Genomic DNA, 16056 nt, shown 5'->3' on the forward strand with positions numbered 1-16056 from the left:
GTGTGTCACTCTACCATTTTTGCCTCTATGGCGCTTCTTCGTACGACGATCGCCATAGAGATGGGAGGCATCGACCGACGCACTGAAACGTAACGCCCCGCCCCCGCCCCCACCCCTACGCAAGCCAATACCGGAAGTTCGGCACGCACATCCTCTTCCTTTCTTTCTCCCAGCAGGAGAGGAAACGGAAGGACGCAGGCACGCACGCACGCCCAGGCTCTCTTGGGCGAGGTCACGCAAGCGTAGGCCGGTGCGCGGTGCGTGCGTCTCCACACGCATGCGTGGTTGTCGACGGCGACGGCGGCCATCATGGCGGTGTGTGGCGCGGCGGCTGCAGCAGGAGGCGGCGGAGGGCGCTGGTATTTCAGCCGAGAGCAGCTGGCGCGCAGCCCTTCCCGGCGCGCGGGGCTCGACCCAGACAAGGAGCTGTCGTACCGGCAGCAGGCAGCCAACCTGCTTCAGGATATGGGCCAGCGCCTGACTGTGTATCCATTGGGGGACTAGGCCGCGGCAGCTCGAGCTGGGCTGGGTTGAGCAGGGTGCGGGAAGCGCGCTTGGGCCGCTGGGCGAACTAGGCCTCGCCGGGGCTGAAGCCTCTGGGGCGAGAGACCAAGCCTGAGGCCTCGCGGTGGTTCGCGGCCGGCTTAGAACGGGGCACGTTATTAGGGCACGTTACAAAGATGGCCCGGTAGCGGGTGGGAGTTCGGACGCGTTTACCGTTGGCCGCGGAGGGTCGACTCGGCGACGCGGAGAAGGCTGGGGTGGAACTAGGTGGGGTCGGGGAGAGGAGACTAGGCCCTGAAGCCTTGATCGAGCTGCAAGGCCCGAGAGAGGAAGCAGTTATTGAGCAACAACTTGGAAGGCGCACTCATTTGTTAGCAGGCCGGCTTGGCTTGGGATTGCGAATCTAAGATTTGAGCTAAATTTTAAGAGCGCTATTTGCTGGTGGGAAAAGAGGCCAGTCTTGGTTCCTGTACGGACATTTCTCTTTTGCGCAGGTTAATGCTAGTTGCACTTATTGCGGTGTATTTTTTTCAAAATGCAGCCAAAGTTCCGTCAGTGTTTCCTGTATTGGGTTTCTTGATTATGGAAGAGTAAATGTTGGTGAGCCCTTAGCAATGCTTTAAAGCTTGGTTCTGATTTCAAAGATGTGATTTGGCCTGGAAAATTTAACGTTTGTTTAGGTGTGTTTAGATGTGCGTTCAGAGAGAGGGTCTCTTTACTGTCAGTACAATCCTAGCCAGGTCTACTAGGAAATGAATCCTTTTGTGTGTAGTGGGGCTTATTCCTAGATAAGTGCTATTATGACTGTAGCCTTAGTATAGTGAGTTTACTTAAAGGTCATATGGCACTTAGTGTGATTCCATGCATGTTTATTTGGAAGTCCCATTGGTGCTTACTCTTGGTAAGAATGCAGAGCATTGCAGCCCAATATTGTTTTAGCATTTATTGGTGTTGAACTTCCTGTGTAAGCCTGCATCTGAAGGATAAGTGTTCTAATCATTTTGTAGACATCTGGGATTTGCTAATGTGTGATGTACGTTACCTCAAAAACACTGATTCACATCAGTGTGTGTTGTGAAGATTGGAATACATGGGGCAGTGCAGTCCTTTAAAACCTACAGTTTGCAGATAACCCTTTTAAAATATGCTTGGAAAGCCTTTGTCTGCTTTTTCCTTAACCACAAGATACTAGTTCCCAACTGACTATCAATACGGCTATTGTCTACATGCATCGGTTCTACATGGTTCAATCTTTTACTCAATTTCATCGAAATGTAAGTATTATTTATTTATTTATTTATTTCCCTATCCATCTGACAGGGTTTCTCCAGCCACTCTGGGTGCCTTCCAGCAAAGATTGAAAATACATTTGTATCACTTGTATTAGTACTTTTTCTTAGTTAGAATTGTACATAGATATGTTTCATATTCTCCCTTATCCCACGCAGATTAAGAGAAAGGGTGTGTGCTGAGTATTGTGGTGGAAATCTTTAAAGGTTTTATTCTGTGTCACATTTTTCAGAAATTAATTTCAAATAATTTATTATGAAGAGTGTATGAGAGCGAGGATAATCTCTATTAAACATTTGATCTAATTTTTCTGATCTAAAAATACATTTAAGGTCGCTAGCAATTATACATAAAGAAGAACAAAACATGAACAGTTTCATTTTATGTTCACTAGTTCACGCTAATAGTTAAACAATAAGATAATAGAAGAGTGAAATGTAGTGGCAACAGCAATAGCAAATCCATGAATGAACTTAGAGGCATCACCTAGGTCAAATGCTGATGTCCATAAAGACAAGAAGAGAGGAAGGTAAACTTCCTGAGGCAACACATTTTAAAACTTGGATGCTGTAACTAACAGGGCACACATTCCATATAAAACTGGGTGGTTCCAACCTAGGTTTCTGTTTCAATAGATCTGTATCAAGTTTTGGACTCTATGGTGATCAAGGTAGCTCCAAAATTGATCATCAACTTAGCGGTGGTCTTCACTTAAGAATCAGCAGTAGAATGCCCCAGGAAAACTTGAAAACTTGCACCCACAATTCCTTGTAGAAGTTGTTCATTTTTGTAACTTAGTTTTCCTGTGATGATAAGACCCTGGAGTCATAATGTTTTTAAGGAAAAAAATAAGCCTATAATTCCCAGAAACCATCCTCTGCATTAAATTATAGCTTCTACTGTGCATAATTTGTGCAGTGTGAAAACCCAGGTAGTTATATCCCAAATTAGCACTGGTTGTCTACTGTTGAATAGCTTTCATATTATAGCATGGGTTTTATACAATCCAGTATGTTCTGCAGGTTATGATGCCTTGCCAAATGAATCTTTTAATGTTTGTGTATACAATTCAGCTTGTGGACATTTAGTCAAATAGTAGAACTACCAATTCTAAGTTGTTGTTAAGATACTTTCTCTGGACTTTTTGAGACCAAGGAGGTTTGCTGCCATTTGAAAGAGGATGTTGCATTTAAATTTATTTTCTCTGTAAAGACTGTAGCACCAGCTGCCCTTTTCCTGGCAGCCAAGGTGGAGGAGCAACCGCGAAAACTGGAGCACGTCATCAAGGTCGCTCATGCCTGTCTCCATCCTCAAGAGGCGCTTCCAGATACGAGGAGTGAGGTAAGTAACTGAATACCTGTGAAACATATACAGTGCTCAACAAGTGAGGGAGGGGAAAGGACGAATCCTGGCAGTGCAAGTCCCCTGTGCTTCATTGGATCTAGAGTGCTACAGCTTTGTTGGAATATTATCTGAACAATAGTAATTAGTTCTTGAATATTGCTGGTGCATAGTACAGAAAGCTCTGGGGTTTTGTAAGCCAAATAGCTTGTCTGTCCTGTGTGTTCCTGCTAGACTGTTGTGAATTAAAGCCAGATGTGTAGCACTGTTTGTATTAATGGGTGGATATTGCCTGCCAGGATCACCCTCTTATGGTGACACAGAAAACGTTGTTTGAAATTCATTCCTGTCACTGCCATTCAAACAGGAGGATTGTTAAGCATATTGTTTTACATCTCACCACAGCCCTTCCTGACAGGACCAGCACATCTAACCTTGCCAACAAGGGGGAAGCTTTATTCTGAAGCCAAATTGAAGGAAAGGTCAAATTTTTAACACACACTGATAACTTCATGGCAGTTGAAGCCATTATGGAATCAAGAGCAGCCTCTTGAGCAAGCATTGTGTCCATTGGGCACTTAACATTTTTTTCCTGGGATTGGGATGCTTGTGCCAATTCTCTCCAGCATTGACTATGATAAAGATTCCCCCTTGATATTTTTTTGCCTCCCCAAGAGAGTGTTAGAAATATGCAGGCTTGATACAGAGTGCCTCATCACAAGTAACCTGCCTGTCCTCTCAACCCCAGGCTTACCTGCAACAAGCCCAAGACCTGGTCATTCTAGAGAGCATAATACTGCAGACCCTGGGTAAGTTTTTCCAAGCGGACGGGCTGCTTCATGAATCTCAGACCCAGAAAAGTTCCGCAGAGTGGAGAGTCTAATCCCAGTCTTCTTCACAGCTGAAGGGCAGAGGCACAGCTGGCCAGTGTGGGAGAGCATCAGTCCAGGCGACAAACCTCACAATTTATGACTTGTTTGATATGTTTTGTTTAGGGTGAATTTATTGACATTCTTGTAAACCAATATGAATGCAAAAATTGGTTTGGGTTCTTTTTCAACAGGATTGATATTGTTCAGGTTCCATGCAGTGTACTCTGGATTGAAGGCTTAGCAACATGACAGCCTATTGTTCCAATTGTATGATTAGCTTGGTCATGCAGGGTGGGAACTGGATACCCAGACAAACTGACATGAATTGTTGATGTTGAGCTTTTGCTACTTTGTAACTAATTCAAACAGGTTTTTTTGATAGCTGAAACAATATTATTTCTATGCCTTTGGTAACCTCTTGGCTTACAGATACTATCTCTCACTGTAATTAGATGAATGATATGATGCCCAATCTTGCTTGTTATATGCAGATATTTCAAACACTTTTTTGAAAACACCTCAGAGGTTTTCTTACAATCAAGTGGTATATAAATTTTAGTCCCCAATGTACAAAGAAGTTATCCCTGGCTGCAGGGGACACAACAAAATTATTCCAGTAACACTTTCATCAAAGAACATCGCAGAGGAAGAACTTGCTTAATTGCTGCTGGTAGTAGTTACTGTCTGGCAGAAGGCAAGGCTTCAAATAAATATTTTATTGTCTTTCCTGAGCCATTGCCCATTGGGACTTCTCAGACCAGTCCATAGCTGGGCCAAACATTTCCCCTTAAAAGAAACCATTTGAAAACTAGGTTTTGTTACTTAAGAGGAAAACATTGTTTGTTGGTGTTTGGAGTGACAGGAAAAGCCCTCTTCCAGTAGATTGTAGAATTTTCTTTTCCTGTTGTTTTAATACATGTTAGTTTTCTGATTTAGAATGTTCAGTTGTATTTTAGTATATTTGCAGCAGAGAATATGGTTGCCTTAGAAGCTAGACGTTTCTGTCATTTTCTTGTGCTGGATAACAGATTCATTTGAACCTAGGAAGATATTGTGCTTTCTTCTTGCTTGCAACTGAACACACAGCATGAGCTTTAATGGGGAAGAATGAGCAATCTACTTGCCTCCCAGGATCCAGAGGCATTTGTGGTATGTAGAAGCACAAATATGTTATATCCATGACCTAACTGTCACCTGTTTTTCTTCCAGGGTTTGAGATCACCATAGATCATCCTCACACTCATGTGGTGAAATGCACACAGCTAGTGCGAGGTAAGCAGTGATTCAACACTGCTGTGATTCTGGCACAGCACTTATGACACTTTCACACAGAAGTGGTTGCGTTTCTTAGCCGACAAATTGTTTCTTGGTCAAAGGAACAAGTAAAATAAACAGAGAGGGTGTTGCTATACTAAATATTCACCCCTTACCCTGGCTTAATATGGTGGTAATGAGTTGGATACAAACTTTCAGAGTATGGCAGTATTAAAGTGGGCATTTACAGCTGATGAGTATACATATATAATCAAAGTAAATATGCTGAGCTATTTCCCAATAGAAACATATTGTTGTATATTAAAGAGGTGCTTTGCAGCACTAACACATGGTTTTCCTTTTTTCTTTCAGCCAGCAAGGATCTGGCACAGACGTCCTACTTCATGGCTACCAACAGGTACATGTTGAAGGCTTACTCTTATTAGCTTTTTTATTTGGGAATGTAGTTCTTGACAATTGTAGAAGAACATCCTTCTAAACTTACAGAAGAAATGCTTTATTGCGCATTTGAATATCAGGGCAGTACATGTCTTACTCTAGAATAAATTAAGGTTTTGTTCTGAAGAAATCTCCTAGAAAATAAGTTGACAATGCTACTAGCTCATGTACTAGCCTATGTTTGTGGCCTAAACTGAAAAATAAACAGCTTTTATTAGGATTTTCCTGCTTGGTTACCCTGAAACAATTCTTGCTTACCATAGGTGGCTGGCTATTTATAATTCCAGGCTAAAATTGCTTTGCTACTAAGTGTGGATCAGATTGGATCTTTCCATCTAGAAGTCAGTGAACACCTAGCAGCATTCATCTGAGATGAAAAGAATTAGATTTTCTTTTGGAAGAAGCTAAATTGTTGGCTTGAGATGGCTTTTTTCAACCTAGAGTTCTCCAGAAGAGAGATGCCTCTTCAGTATTTGAACCCTGCAACATGGTTGAAATCACTTTTTGGAACTATATTGTGTGCAAAGGCTGCCGTTCTATAGATTTTATAGTTCATGTTTAGATTTTGTTCTGATAAACATTGCTCAGTTTAGTGCTCTTCTTGACAATGTTTCAGACACTCACACAAACTAGTTTTCTCTGAATTCAGATGTGGCTTGGTATATGCAGCTGTTTAAATGTTTCAGCTTTGTACTTCATGGAGGATTGAAGTAGGGAATTTTGTGTCTTAACACAGCAGTCAGCATCCTTAGGATTTTACTATTCTTTTTTTAAAGTAGGGCATATAGAAACTTGGTGACATATGTTGTGCCTTGTGAAATTTCAGAAGCCAGAGAGTAGATACGTAGGCCTTCCTGTGACCAATTAATGGGGTTTGAGTTCTCTTTCTAATTTCTTGTAGGATTTTAAAAATGCAAAATAACATACATGTAGATTTGCTTATTTGGGTTACCTTGTTGCAGAGTATATAGTCAGCTGATGTATAATATGCAAAGAGTACTAATTCTGCTGGAGATTATTTTATTTAGAAGGAGGGGGATGGAATGGGCTTGAGGCCTCATCCTTCTCAAAACGCTGCTTGCAAGTCCCATCACCACAGCAGTTGCTTCTTCCTCCACACCTTGTTTCATCCCTGGCAACTGGTGTAGGGGAGGGAAAGAGCAGCTGGCACATCTCCCAAGGACCACTTTTGTCCCAGCAGACACCATTTACAAACCAGTGCCTTGCCCTGTAGTGTCTCCGGAAGAGTTTGTTGGGATAGAAATGTACCATGAGTAAAGTAGTATCTTGCCAGCATCTCTTTGTTATCAGCCTTCTGGGGCTCATTCCTATTAGGTTGTTGTCATGCAAGATGATTTGATGCTCTGTGGAATTGGCCAAAGCTTAAAGGGAACTACAGTTTGTCTAAGGCACAACTGCTTGACTGTTGGCTTTTGGATCTGATGCCAAAATCTACTGCCATCACTGATCAGATTGTCGTATCTGGAGGTTTCTGTCACTTTTTGGCCTGGTGAATAAAATTCCTTTGAAAAAGAGCAAAGTAGCCCAAATCTCTCGAGATTGTTCTCTGGTGCTATTGGATAATCCAGCCCTGTGGAACCCCAAAATAGTAACTTCAAATGCAGCATTTTCCCTTTGCCCGCCCTGTTGGCCGTATGGGGGTCCTGGAGCTCCAGGCTGACGGGAGCTCCTGGAAAACCTCGTGGAAGAAGGCTGAAACAGTTTTGTTTTAAGCAGGGCCTGCTTGACGATGCAGGATAATTAAGGCTTTTAAAGCTGAGGGATGCTCACTTCTTGCAGTGTCTGTCCAGCGGGCGGTTGTGTGTGCTGCTGCCGTTCAGGCTTGGGAGCTTACAGCTTTCTGTTTCTCTCTCCCTGCTGGTGATGTCAGCCTTCACCTAACCACCTTCAGCCTGCAGTACACCCCTCCCGTTGTGGCCTGCGTCTGCATCCACTTGGCCTGTAAGTGGTCCAACTGGGAGATCCCAGTCTCCATGGACGGGAAGCACTGGTGGGAGTACGTTGATGGCACTGTAACTCTGGAACTCTTGGATGGTAAGTTTGGAGCAAGGTCAAATACATTACCATGCACAATGAGGTATTTTATTACCTTGATATCTTACTTCTAAGGGACATTCTCACCAAGATTTCCAGCATGGCAATAAAAAATTAAGTGGGATTAATTTGATAACTTGAGCCAGTATCATTAGTCCCAGGAATGCTCCATCTATTGCTGGCAAGGGCAGAAGTTAAAGCACCCTTTGGGTTCTGGCTTGTAAATTTCACGCCTCTTACTACTTGGTGTTCTTGTGTTTATCTTGCAGAACTTACTCATGAATTCCTGCAGATCCTTGAGAAAACTCCTAACCGGCTGAAACGAATCAGGAATTGGCGGGTAAGGTCCTCTGCACACTCTGAGCATGGCTTGGCAAAGTTGTGTGTGCTCTTCAGTTTGATAAGTAATGCAGAAATATATGTATAATAAACATCTTCTGGCTGTGAGGAGATGAATATTCAAGAGGTGTATGCTTCTCTACATAAACCCTTCTTTATTTTTTTGAATTATCCAAAGGTTTCATCAGACAGGAAGCTGGGGTGTATAGACCCCCTTACTGCAGCCTTCTCCCATAATAGAATTTTCTAAAGTGGCAGGATCAAATGTTGTATGCTGTTGAAATGCGATGTATTCTAGTTTCTTGCAAGACAATTTGTGAATGGAAAAAATTGTTTATGGAAATGGCATAACAGGACAGCTCTTCCCTTCCCTTCCCCCTTCCCCCTTTCTCCTTTCTCCTTTCCTTTCTCCTTTCCTTTCTCCTTTCCTTTCCTTTGTCTGTCCAGGAGAGAGATCTGGCATTCTAAAGTTGGTACTGCTTTTGTTTTTCCCCCTAGGCCTGCCAGGCAGCTAGGAAATCAAAGACTGATGATCAAGGTGATGATGATTGCCTCTCAGAACAGACCATTCTCAGCATGATCTCCAGAAGCTCCTCTGACACAACCATTGCAGGTCTGATGAGCATGTCTACTTCCTCGACAGCTGGAGGACTTGCTTCGCTTTCAGGTGCAGCAGGCGACTCTCCAGGGGACCTTGGCACAGATGTGATGTCAGCAGACAGCTGGATGGCTCAACACCCGTCACATAAATTGGAGGTCAGCCACAGGGCCAGTGAAATGTCTTCCAGCACAGACCATCCACATCTCGATAACAGTAGTGGCCCCTTCTCTAAGCAGAGCATTAAAAGTGCACCATTGGCAAAAGTATCATTAAAGGAGTATCGTGCCAAACATGCTGAAGAACTAGCTGCACAGAAACGTGAGCTGGAAAACATGGAGGCAAATGTACGTTCTCAATATGCCTATGCTGCTCAGAACCTGCTTGTGCAACAGCAGCGTGAACGGGATGTGCAGCAGCAAGAGAATAACCCATCTCCCATCATTCTGAAAATCCCATTGGGTGGCAGCTCTGATGGTTCTGAACGGCTCCCCACTGAAAAGCCTGATAAGACCTCATCTGCCCTCAAAGTTCGGCTGACTGCACCAGGGGACAAGCCTGCTGTTTCTTCCTCCAAACCGGAGGAAATAAAAATGCGCATCAAAGTGCCGACTCTTTCAGAACGGCCAGGCTCTTCTGATGAAAGTAGTGGCAAGAGCCGAGGAGAGCACAAGGAAAAACATAAGGTCCATTCTTCCAACCACCACCACAACCACCATTCTCACAAACATTCACATGCACAACCTGTTGCCAGCACCAAGCGGCCAGTGGACTCCAAGCATGGTAACCAAAGTGGCATTGCATCCCATAAAGGTTTTGTCCCAATTTGTTCCTTCCGCAAGAGACCACTTTCTGAGGAGGCCTCAGCTGCAGCACATGAACATCAGCCGAAAATCAGCAAGAATTCAAAAGGGGCCTCCATGCCGTTTCCCTTTCCCCAGCACCCTGGGCACAGCTTGGATGCAGCTGGTCTCCCTTTTGTCCAGGGCAGCAAAACCAGAGGGGCTCCTGGGAAACTGGACAAGAGCACTGCCGGGGCCAACGGGCATAACATGAACCAGGCCATTGATTACCAGGATACAGTGAACATGCTGCACTCCTTGCTCAGCGCACAGGGCATGCAACCCACCCAGCCTCCCACCTTTGACTTTGTACATTCATATGGCGAGTACTTGAACCCCAGGGCTGCTGCGAGTGTGGATAAACCACGGCCGCCCCCTCTACCTTCAGAACCTCCCCCTCCCCTGCCGCCTCTCCCCAAGTGATTCCCGTTTTTAACTACTGAGGTTGGGCTGCCGTCTGCTGAGGGCATGTTGCTCGTAGTGATCTCCACTGCCTTGTGTGAATGCCCGAACCCCTTTTTAAAACATTTTTATTATTGGTATGAGAACGTGGAGCCCTTGAAGCTGTGAAAAGATGCGCCCATCTTTCTCCATGTGCTTCCCCTCCCCTCCAGTCCTACTGGAAAGAAATGGGGATATGTTTCCTGTCAGACTGATTTGAAGGTCGTGAACCAACAGGAGATGGCATAGGGCTATTTAAAATTGTTGCAGTCTTTCTCCTAAAAGACATTTAAAATAATTTAAAAATAAGTTATATATGTTCTTAGTGTTGATTTTATTTTTCTAAGGTGGACAAAGGAAGGGGATTACAGCAGAAACTGAAATGAAGGCAGGGCTCATGGGCTCTGCGCGCTCCTTAAGTGTTACTTGTCCTGGTGGAAGTTGCTTCCCTCTGAATGGAAGGCAGTGAAGGTTTGATAGGATGAAAAGGCATGAAAACTCTCTTGAGGAAGGCATGAACATTAACTAGAAGCCTAATGGTTGGGTAGGGGGTGGAGTTCCCTCCCTCAATTTCTCCCTACTATTGCTTTTGGTTGCTTACCAGTGAGCGTGGAGACAGATGGCAGACCCGTATTTCCAAGAAACTTTGGAAACAGCAAATTGTGTGTTTTAGTTTCTGGCTTTGTCCAGCCCTTCCTGCTGAGCGGGAAGGATGTGGGAACGTGTCTTCCTTAACCTTTCACTTCCTGCCTTGACCACATTGCTTCCATTTGGGTGCCCTGCTACTGTGTGTCCCACCTAGCATAAGGCATTGAAAATAATTTTGATGGGACTGCGTTATAAAGGTGGTCAGGACTGTGTCTTCCTGCAGGAACTCTGAGGGTGCCTTCAAAAAAGAGGGTCTTTGCAGCAACTTATCTGGAAGTGGGGGTTAGTTTGGGAAGAGGAGTGGGAAGGGAGGCAGAAAGTCAATGTGAATGTTAGAACAGTAATCGTGATTCTGGGATGCTTTAAATTGTACTTAAACTGCATTATGGGATACGAGATTTTCATATTTGCTAGAAGCAGAAAAGGCTTTTCAAAGTATTTGTAAAGACAGCAGTGAGTGGAATCAGGCATATTTGGATTGGAGAACAGAGGAGTGAAAAGAGCTGGTAAAACCTAGATGAATAAATGGGAACTTGCTTGTCTCCTCATTTAATGATGTCTGCCGACAATATAAACCTATGGCCAGGTTTACTGTGTCCTGACTTTGAGATCTACGGGAAAATGTGGGAATTGACCCTGTGTAAGTTGATTCAGAGACTTATTCCAGCCTAAGGTTGTATAGCAAAAGGCATAACATTCTGACCTGATTCTCCAGTACTGTGTTAAAGTTAAATGAGGTTATTCTTTTTAAAAGTGGCCATATATTTAGTGTTTCTGTAGATGACATCTGAGTGCTTGTTCATTTGACAGGATTCAGCCTTGGTTTGTCGCATCATAATTGGACTGAACAACTTGGTTGGTACTCATAAATCCCAGATTTGCTGTCCTTTGAGTATACATTTCCTAGTTCAGCAAAGTATTTCAGGGCATTCCCACTGCTCTGAAGAAACTTCCAAATTAAAATCTGGAGGATTGTGTGGTGTAAAGCATTGTGGTTTTCTTAGCTGGAATGGAATGCTTTGACTAATACATATCGATAGGAATCTATTCCAGTGTGTTAATAGCAACTAAAAGTTGTGAACAAACAATGCTAGTAATGGCCTAGGTCTGCAGTCTCATGTGAGAAGTTTAATTGCTGCTGGTTAGATAGAGTGTATCATGTTTAAAACAACAAAAGACACTCATCTGTGGGTATCTGGTTTTTATTGAAGTGTTTTCTCTTAATTTGGAACAATAACTATTTTCCCACCACCTCTTAATTTTTAAAGCAATGGTGTCTCAGCTGTTGATGGTCACAAACTTTGGTCTGGTTTCACATAATCTTTCAGAAACTTTCTAATTCCCAGCTCATATTATTACTATTCTAAGTTTCAATAAATGTACTGTCTCCACAATTTGTCTGTTCTTCTATATTTCAACAGTTGCAAACTGCCTTGGTCACATCTCAATATTTATATACAGCAGAGAAAGTCTGTACAGAAGCATTGGGGAAAGAACCTTGTATCATATAATAGTTCTGGATCCAGGACTCGTTGTTATCCTTCCTCCTCTGCCTTGTGGCTCTAACTTTTTTCACTGGGATTTTACCTATCTTTAAACTGCTTTTCACTTCACCAGTTTTCTGCTTGCAGCAGTCTGGGGAGTGGGGCAGACAGAGGGAAGTGGCAATGCTGGGCAAATTATTTCCCCCCCTAAGCAGTAGCAGAATATCACTTTTCACAAAGTACCGTATTTTTCACCCTATTGGACGCTCCGGCCCATAGGACGCACCAAGATTGGGGGGGGGAATAAAGGGGGAAAGATTATTCCCCCCCCCCACAGGCGCGGGGCTGGGGGCGGGGAAAGCCTGAGCTTCCCCCGACCCCAGCCCCCAGAACGGGTCCCAGAGCGATGCCGAAGCTGTGCGCCCGGGAGGTTTGTGCGGAGCTGCACCGAGCCCAGGAGTGCAGACAGCTCTGCGCAACCCTCGGGAGCCTGGCGTGGCTTCACGCCGGGCTCCCGAGGGTTGCACAGAGCTTCCTGAAGCCTGGAGTGCAAGAGGGGTCGGTGCGCACCGACCCCTCTCGCTCTCCAGGCTTCAGAGAAAGCCTGTATTCGCCCCATAGGATGCACACACATTTCCCCTTTATTTTTGGAGGGGGGAAAAGTGCGCCCTATAGGGCGAAAAATATGGTAGTAAGCCACCTTGTAAGATCATTGGAACTCCTCTTCAAGCTGCATATTAAATAAAAAGGATGTTGCTGGGCATGGGGAAAAGCCAGAGTCTGCGATTTGCAATAGTTTTTTAATATCTCAAAAGAAATACAGTTGTACCTTGGTTCTTGAATGCTTTGGTACTTGTACGTTTTGGCTCCCAAACACTGCAAACCTGGAAGTAAGTGTTCCGGTTTTCAAGCGTTTTTTGGAAGCCGAACATCCGATGCGGCTTCCGATTGAATGCAGGAATGCAGCCAATCAGAAGCTGTGCCTTGGTTTTTAAATGTTTTCAGATGTTGAATGGACTTCCAGAATGGATTACGTTCGAGAACCAAGGTACGACTAGATTTTTCTCAGGTGATCAATTGTCAACTGCTATTGATTAACTCTTGCTTCTGTACAATCTGTGTTATGTTTGTGGAGCTTGCTGAAGGTTCCTGTGTGAGCCTCATTTAAATGAGTGACAGTTGCACTGCAGTGATGCCTACTTGATAATGCTCACTACATCTTTGAATTGGGTATTCTAACAGAATATTCTCGCCTCAGGCAGCTTGGTGGCACAGGTATGCACTAGTATTTCCTTAGCACTTGGGGAGTTTGAAACTAAATGTTCAATAGCCCATCATTTGTCTATTATACATCCCTTATACTCAATGCATCCACTGCTTTATTGATTCACAAATATGTAATGAACATTTCAGAAATAAGCTATGCAAATCGAAATAAAAGTACTAAGTAGTTTTTTCTTGGTCACCTCAGTTATATATTAGGAGGAAGTAACTTAAAGTAAATAGTTGGTACTTGTTTCCAACTGAGTTATTGCCAGGACTTGCATATATTTAGATCAGTAAAGAGGAACTTGTGGCTCTCCAGATGTTGCTAGATTCCAAATCCAATCTGCTCTAGCCATCATGGTCAGTGGTTAGGGATGATGGGAGTCATAGTTCAACAGCATATTGGGGGGGGGGAGGCAAAATTCCTACTCCTGAATTAAACCTAAAAGAAGATAAACTCCATTCCTAGGCAATCTAAATTCTACACAAAGGAAATTTTTTTAGCAACCTTCTGTTATTTCTCACTGCAAAATTCTGGTTCTGCTGGGCTGGGCAATGAACTCTGCAGGGCACTGACGCTTCACCCCACAACCATTGGCTTACGGTATATGTTTTCAGCAGGTATGGCCCATGCATTTTCAAGCACAACATACTTCTGCAGCCATAAGGGCTAGAACCTATATTTTATTAATGAAAGCTTAGATTTCCAAGAACCTTAATTGTGCTTAGTTTTCTCCCTCTGACCCCTGTAGAATTGCAACATGTAGCACTAGTTCCTCATCCTGGTTTTGTGTGTGCGCGTTGCTCTAAAAAATGTAAGGAAGTTTGCTTTAGAACATGCTTAAATGTAAATAATGATATAGGTACAGAGTACCTCAGGTTACAGACGCTAAAGGTTACAGACTCCGCTAATCCAGAAATATTACCTCAGATTAAGAGCTTTGCTTCAGGATGAGAACAGAAATCGTGCTCCGGCAGCAGTGGGAGACCCCATTAGCTAAAGTGGTTCTTCAGGTTAAGAACGGACCTCCGGAACAAATTAAGTACTTAACCCGAGATACCACTGTATACTGAAAGTTGCATGAAATGCCATGATAGTATGGACTGCCAATTCAATAACAATTCTGCTAGGATGCAATCCTATAGTGGTGGAAGCCTGCCTATACTGCCAGAGACTGAACTATTATTATGCATATTTGTTGCTTTAAGCCAGGTGCGTCCAACAGGTAGATCGCAGTCTCCTGGTAGATCACTGGGCGTCTGTGATAGATCACTGGCTCCCCCCGAAGAAGCTCAACAAGTTTTTGCCCTGCACCCCCTAAAAAAAGCCCAACAAGTTTTACCTGTACTCCTAAAAAACGGGCTTACCTTCCTAAAAAATGCTCAACAACTTTGATCTGATCACTGCCAGTCTTTAACTCCGTGAGTAGAACGCAGTCTCTTGGGAGTTGGCCCCCCCTGCTTTAGGCAAACATCTCTAAGTGATTTAAACAAATAATAGTAAAATGCACAAAATAACATGAAAAATAATAAGTCAATACTGTTAGTTACTGTACTTAAACCATTAAAAACAACACTTTCACCACACCCCTAAAGGAAAAGAGACAATTACAAATAAAATTCCTGGGGGGAAAGAGATTAGTTTGTCTAGTGCACCAAAAGATGTCAATGTCATTGCCAAGTAAGGGAGCTGGGCATGTTTAGCCTGGAGAAGAGGAGGCTAAGGGGTGATATGATAGCCATGTTCAAATATATAAAAGGATGTCACATAGAGGAGGGAGAAAGGTTGTTTTCTGCTGCTCCAGAGAAGCGGACACGGAGCAATGGATCCAAACTACAAGAAAGAAGATTCCACCTAAACATTAGGAAGAACTTCCTGACAGTAAGAGCTGTTCGACAGTGGAATTTGCTGCCAAGGAGTGTGGTGGAGTCTCCTTTGGAGGTCTTTAAGCAGAGGCTTGACAACCATATGTCAGGAGTGCTCTGATGGTGTTTCCTGCTTGGCAGGGGGTTGGACTCGATGGCCCTTGTGGTCTCTTCCAACTCTATGATTCTAAGTCTCTCTTGGGAAAGCATTCCTTAGATAAGGCAGCAGTTCGGAAGAAGCCCATTTTCTTGTTGCCATCTCTGGCCTGATAGCACTGATATGATATGTGCTCTGGCAGAAGTCTCCCAATATGCCAGTGGAGCTGTTCTGCCAGTGAAGGGGGTTATGGGTGGTATAGGGGGAAAGCACATTTAAACCATGTCCTATACATTTTCATTTTACGGCTATGCCCATGATGATAATGGAACTTTGCACCAATACGCAGGAATGTAGCAGCCCCTGCTAGCACCCAGGACAGACCAAAGTTGTTGAGGTTTTTGTTTTGTGATAAATTCAAAGTTTCGCCCACACGCCTGCCACTTGAGGGTCATATTCCACATACCACATATCTGGTGAAAATGGGCTTTAGTCCCATAATACAGAGGTAGCTAATGCGGGTGTCCTCTTAACTCCCAGCATGTGGAGAACTATGTAAGACCTGTGGGAGATTAGCACCCAAACCTAACAAATGCATATTCTAGCTAGTTAGCTTGAGGAGGGGCTAATTCCACAGAGCTGGATTGCTGATAGGCCAATGCTCAGACCATTGAAATACAATTGGTAGAGAGGAGACTCT

At 43.8% G+C, this 16056-nt stretch overlaps 1 protein-coding gene across 4 annotated transcripts; it reads left to right on the forward strand.

Annotated features, from left to right (window-relative positions):
* The first annotated feature begins 264 nt into the window (after window positions 1-264).
* CCNT1 (cyclin T1) lies at window positions 265-12037 on the forward strand. Of its 4 annotated transcripts, XM_053371517.1 has the most exons (9): window positions 271-485; window positions 1697-1778; window positions 3007-3135; window positions 3884-3944; window positions 5217-5279; window positions 5634-5679; window positions 7612-7775; window positions 8045-8115; window positions 8613-12037. In XM_053371517.1, the coding sequence occupies exons 1-9, from the start codon at window positions 310-312 to the stop codon at window positions 9975-9977; spliced, it is 2157 nt and encodes a 718-aa protein (XP_053227492.1). In that variant the 5' UTR covers window positions 271-309; the 3' UTR covers window positions 9978-12037. The 4 variants fall into 4 exon arrangements, 3 of the variants coding, with proteins under 3 accessions (XP_053227492.1, XP_053227501.1, XP_053227510.1); XR_008328243.1 differs by lacking the exon at window positions 7612-7775 and having other exon boundaries at window positions 265-485; window positions 8613-8721; XM_053371526.1 differs by lacking the exons at window positions 271-485; window positions 1697-1778; window positions 3884-3944 and having other exon boundaries at window positions 3028-3135.
* The last annotated feature ends 4019 nt before the right edge of the window (window positions 12038-16056 follow it).

Source organism: Podarcis raffonei, chromosome 2, assembly GCF_027172205.1.
Source record: "Podarcis raffonei isolate rPodRaf1 chromosome 2, rPodRaf1.pri, whole genome shotgun sequence".
In the NCBI taxonomy this organism is placed as follows: Eukaryota; Metazoa; Chordata; class Lepidosauria; order Squamata; family Lacertidae; genus Podarcis; species Podarcis raffonei.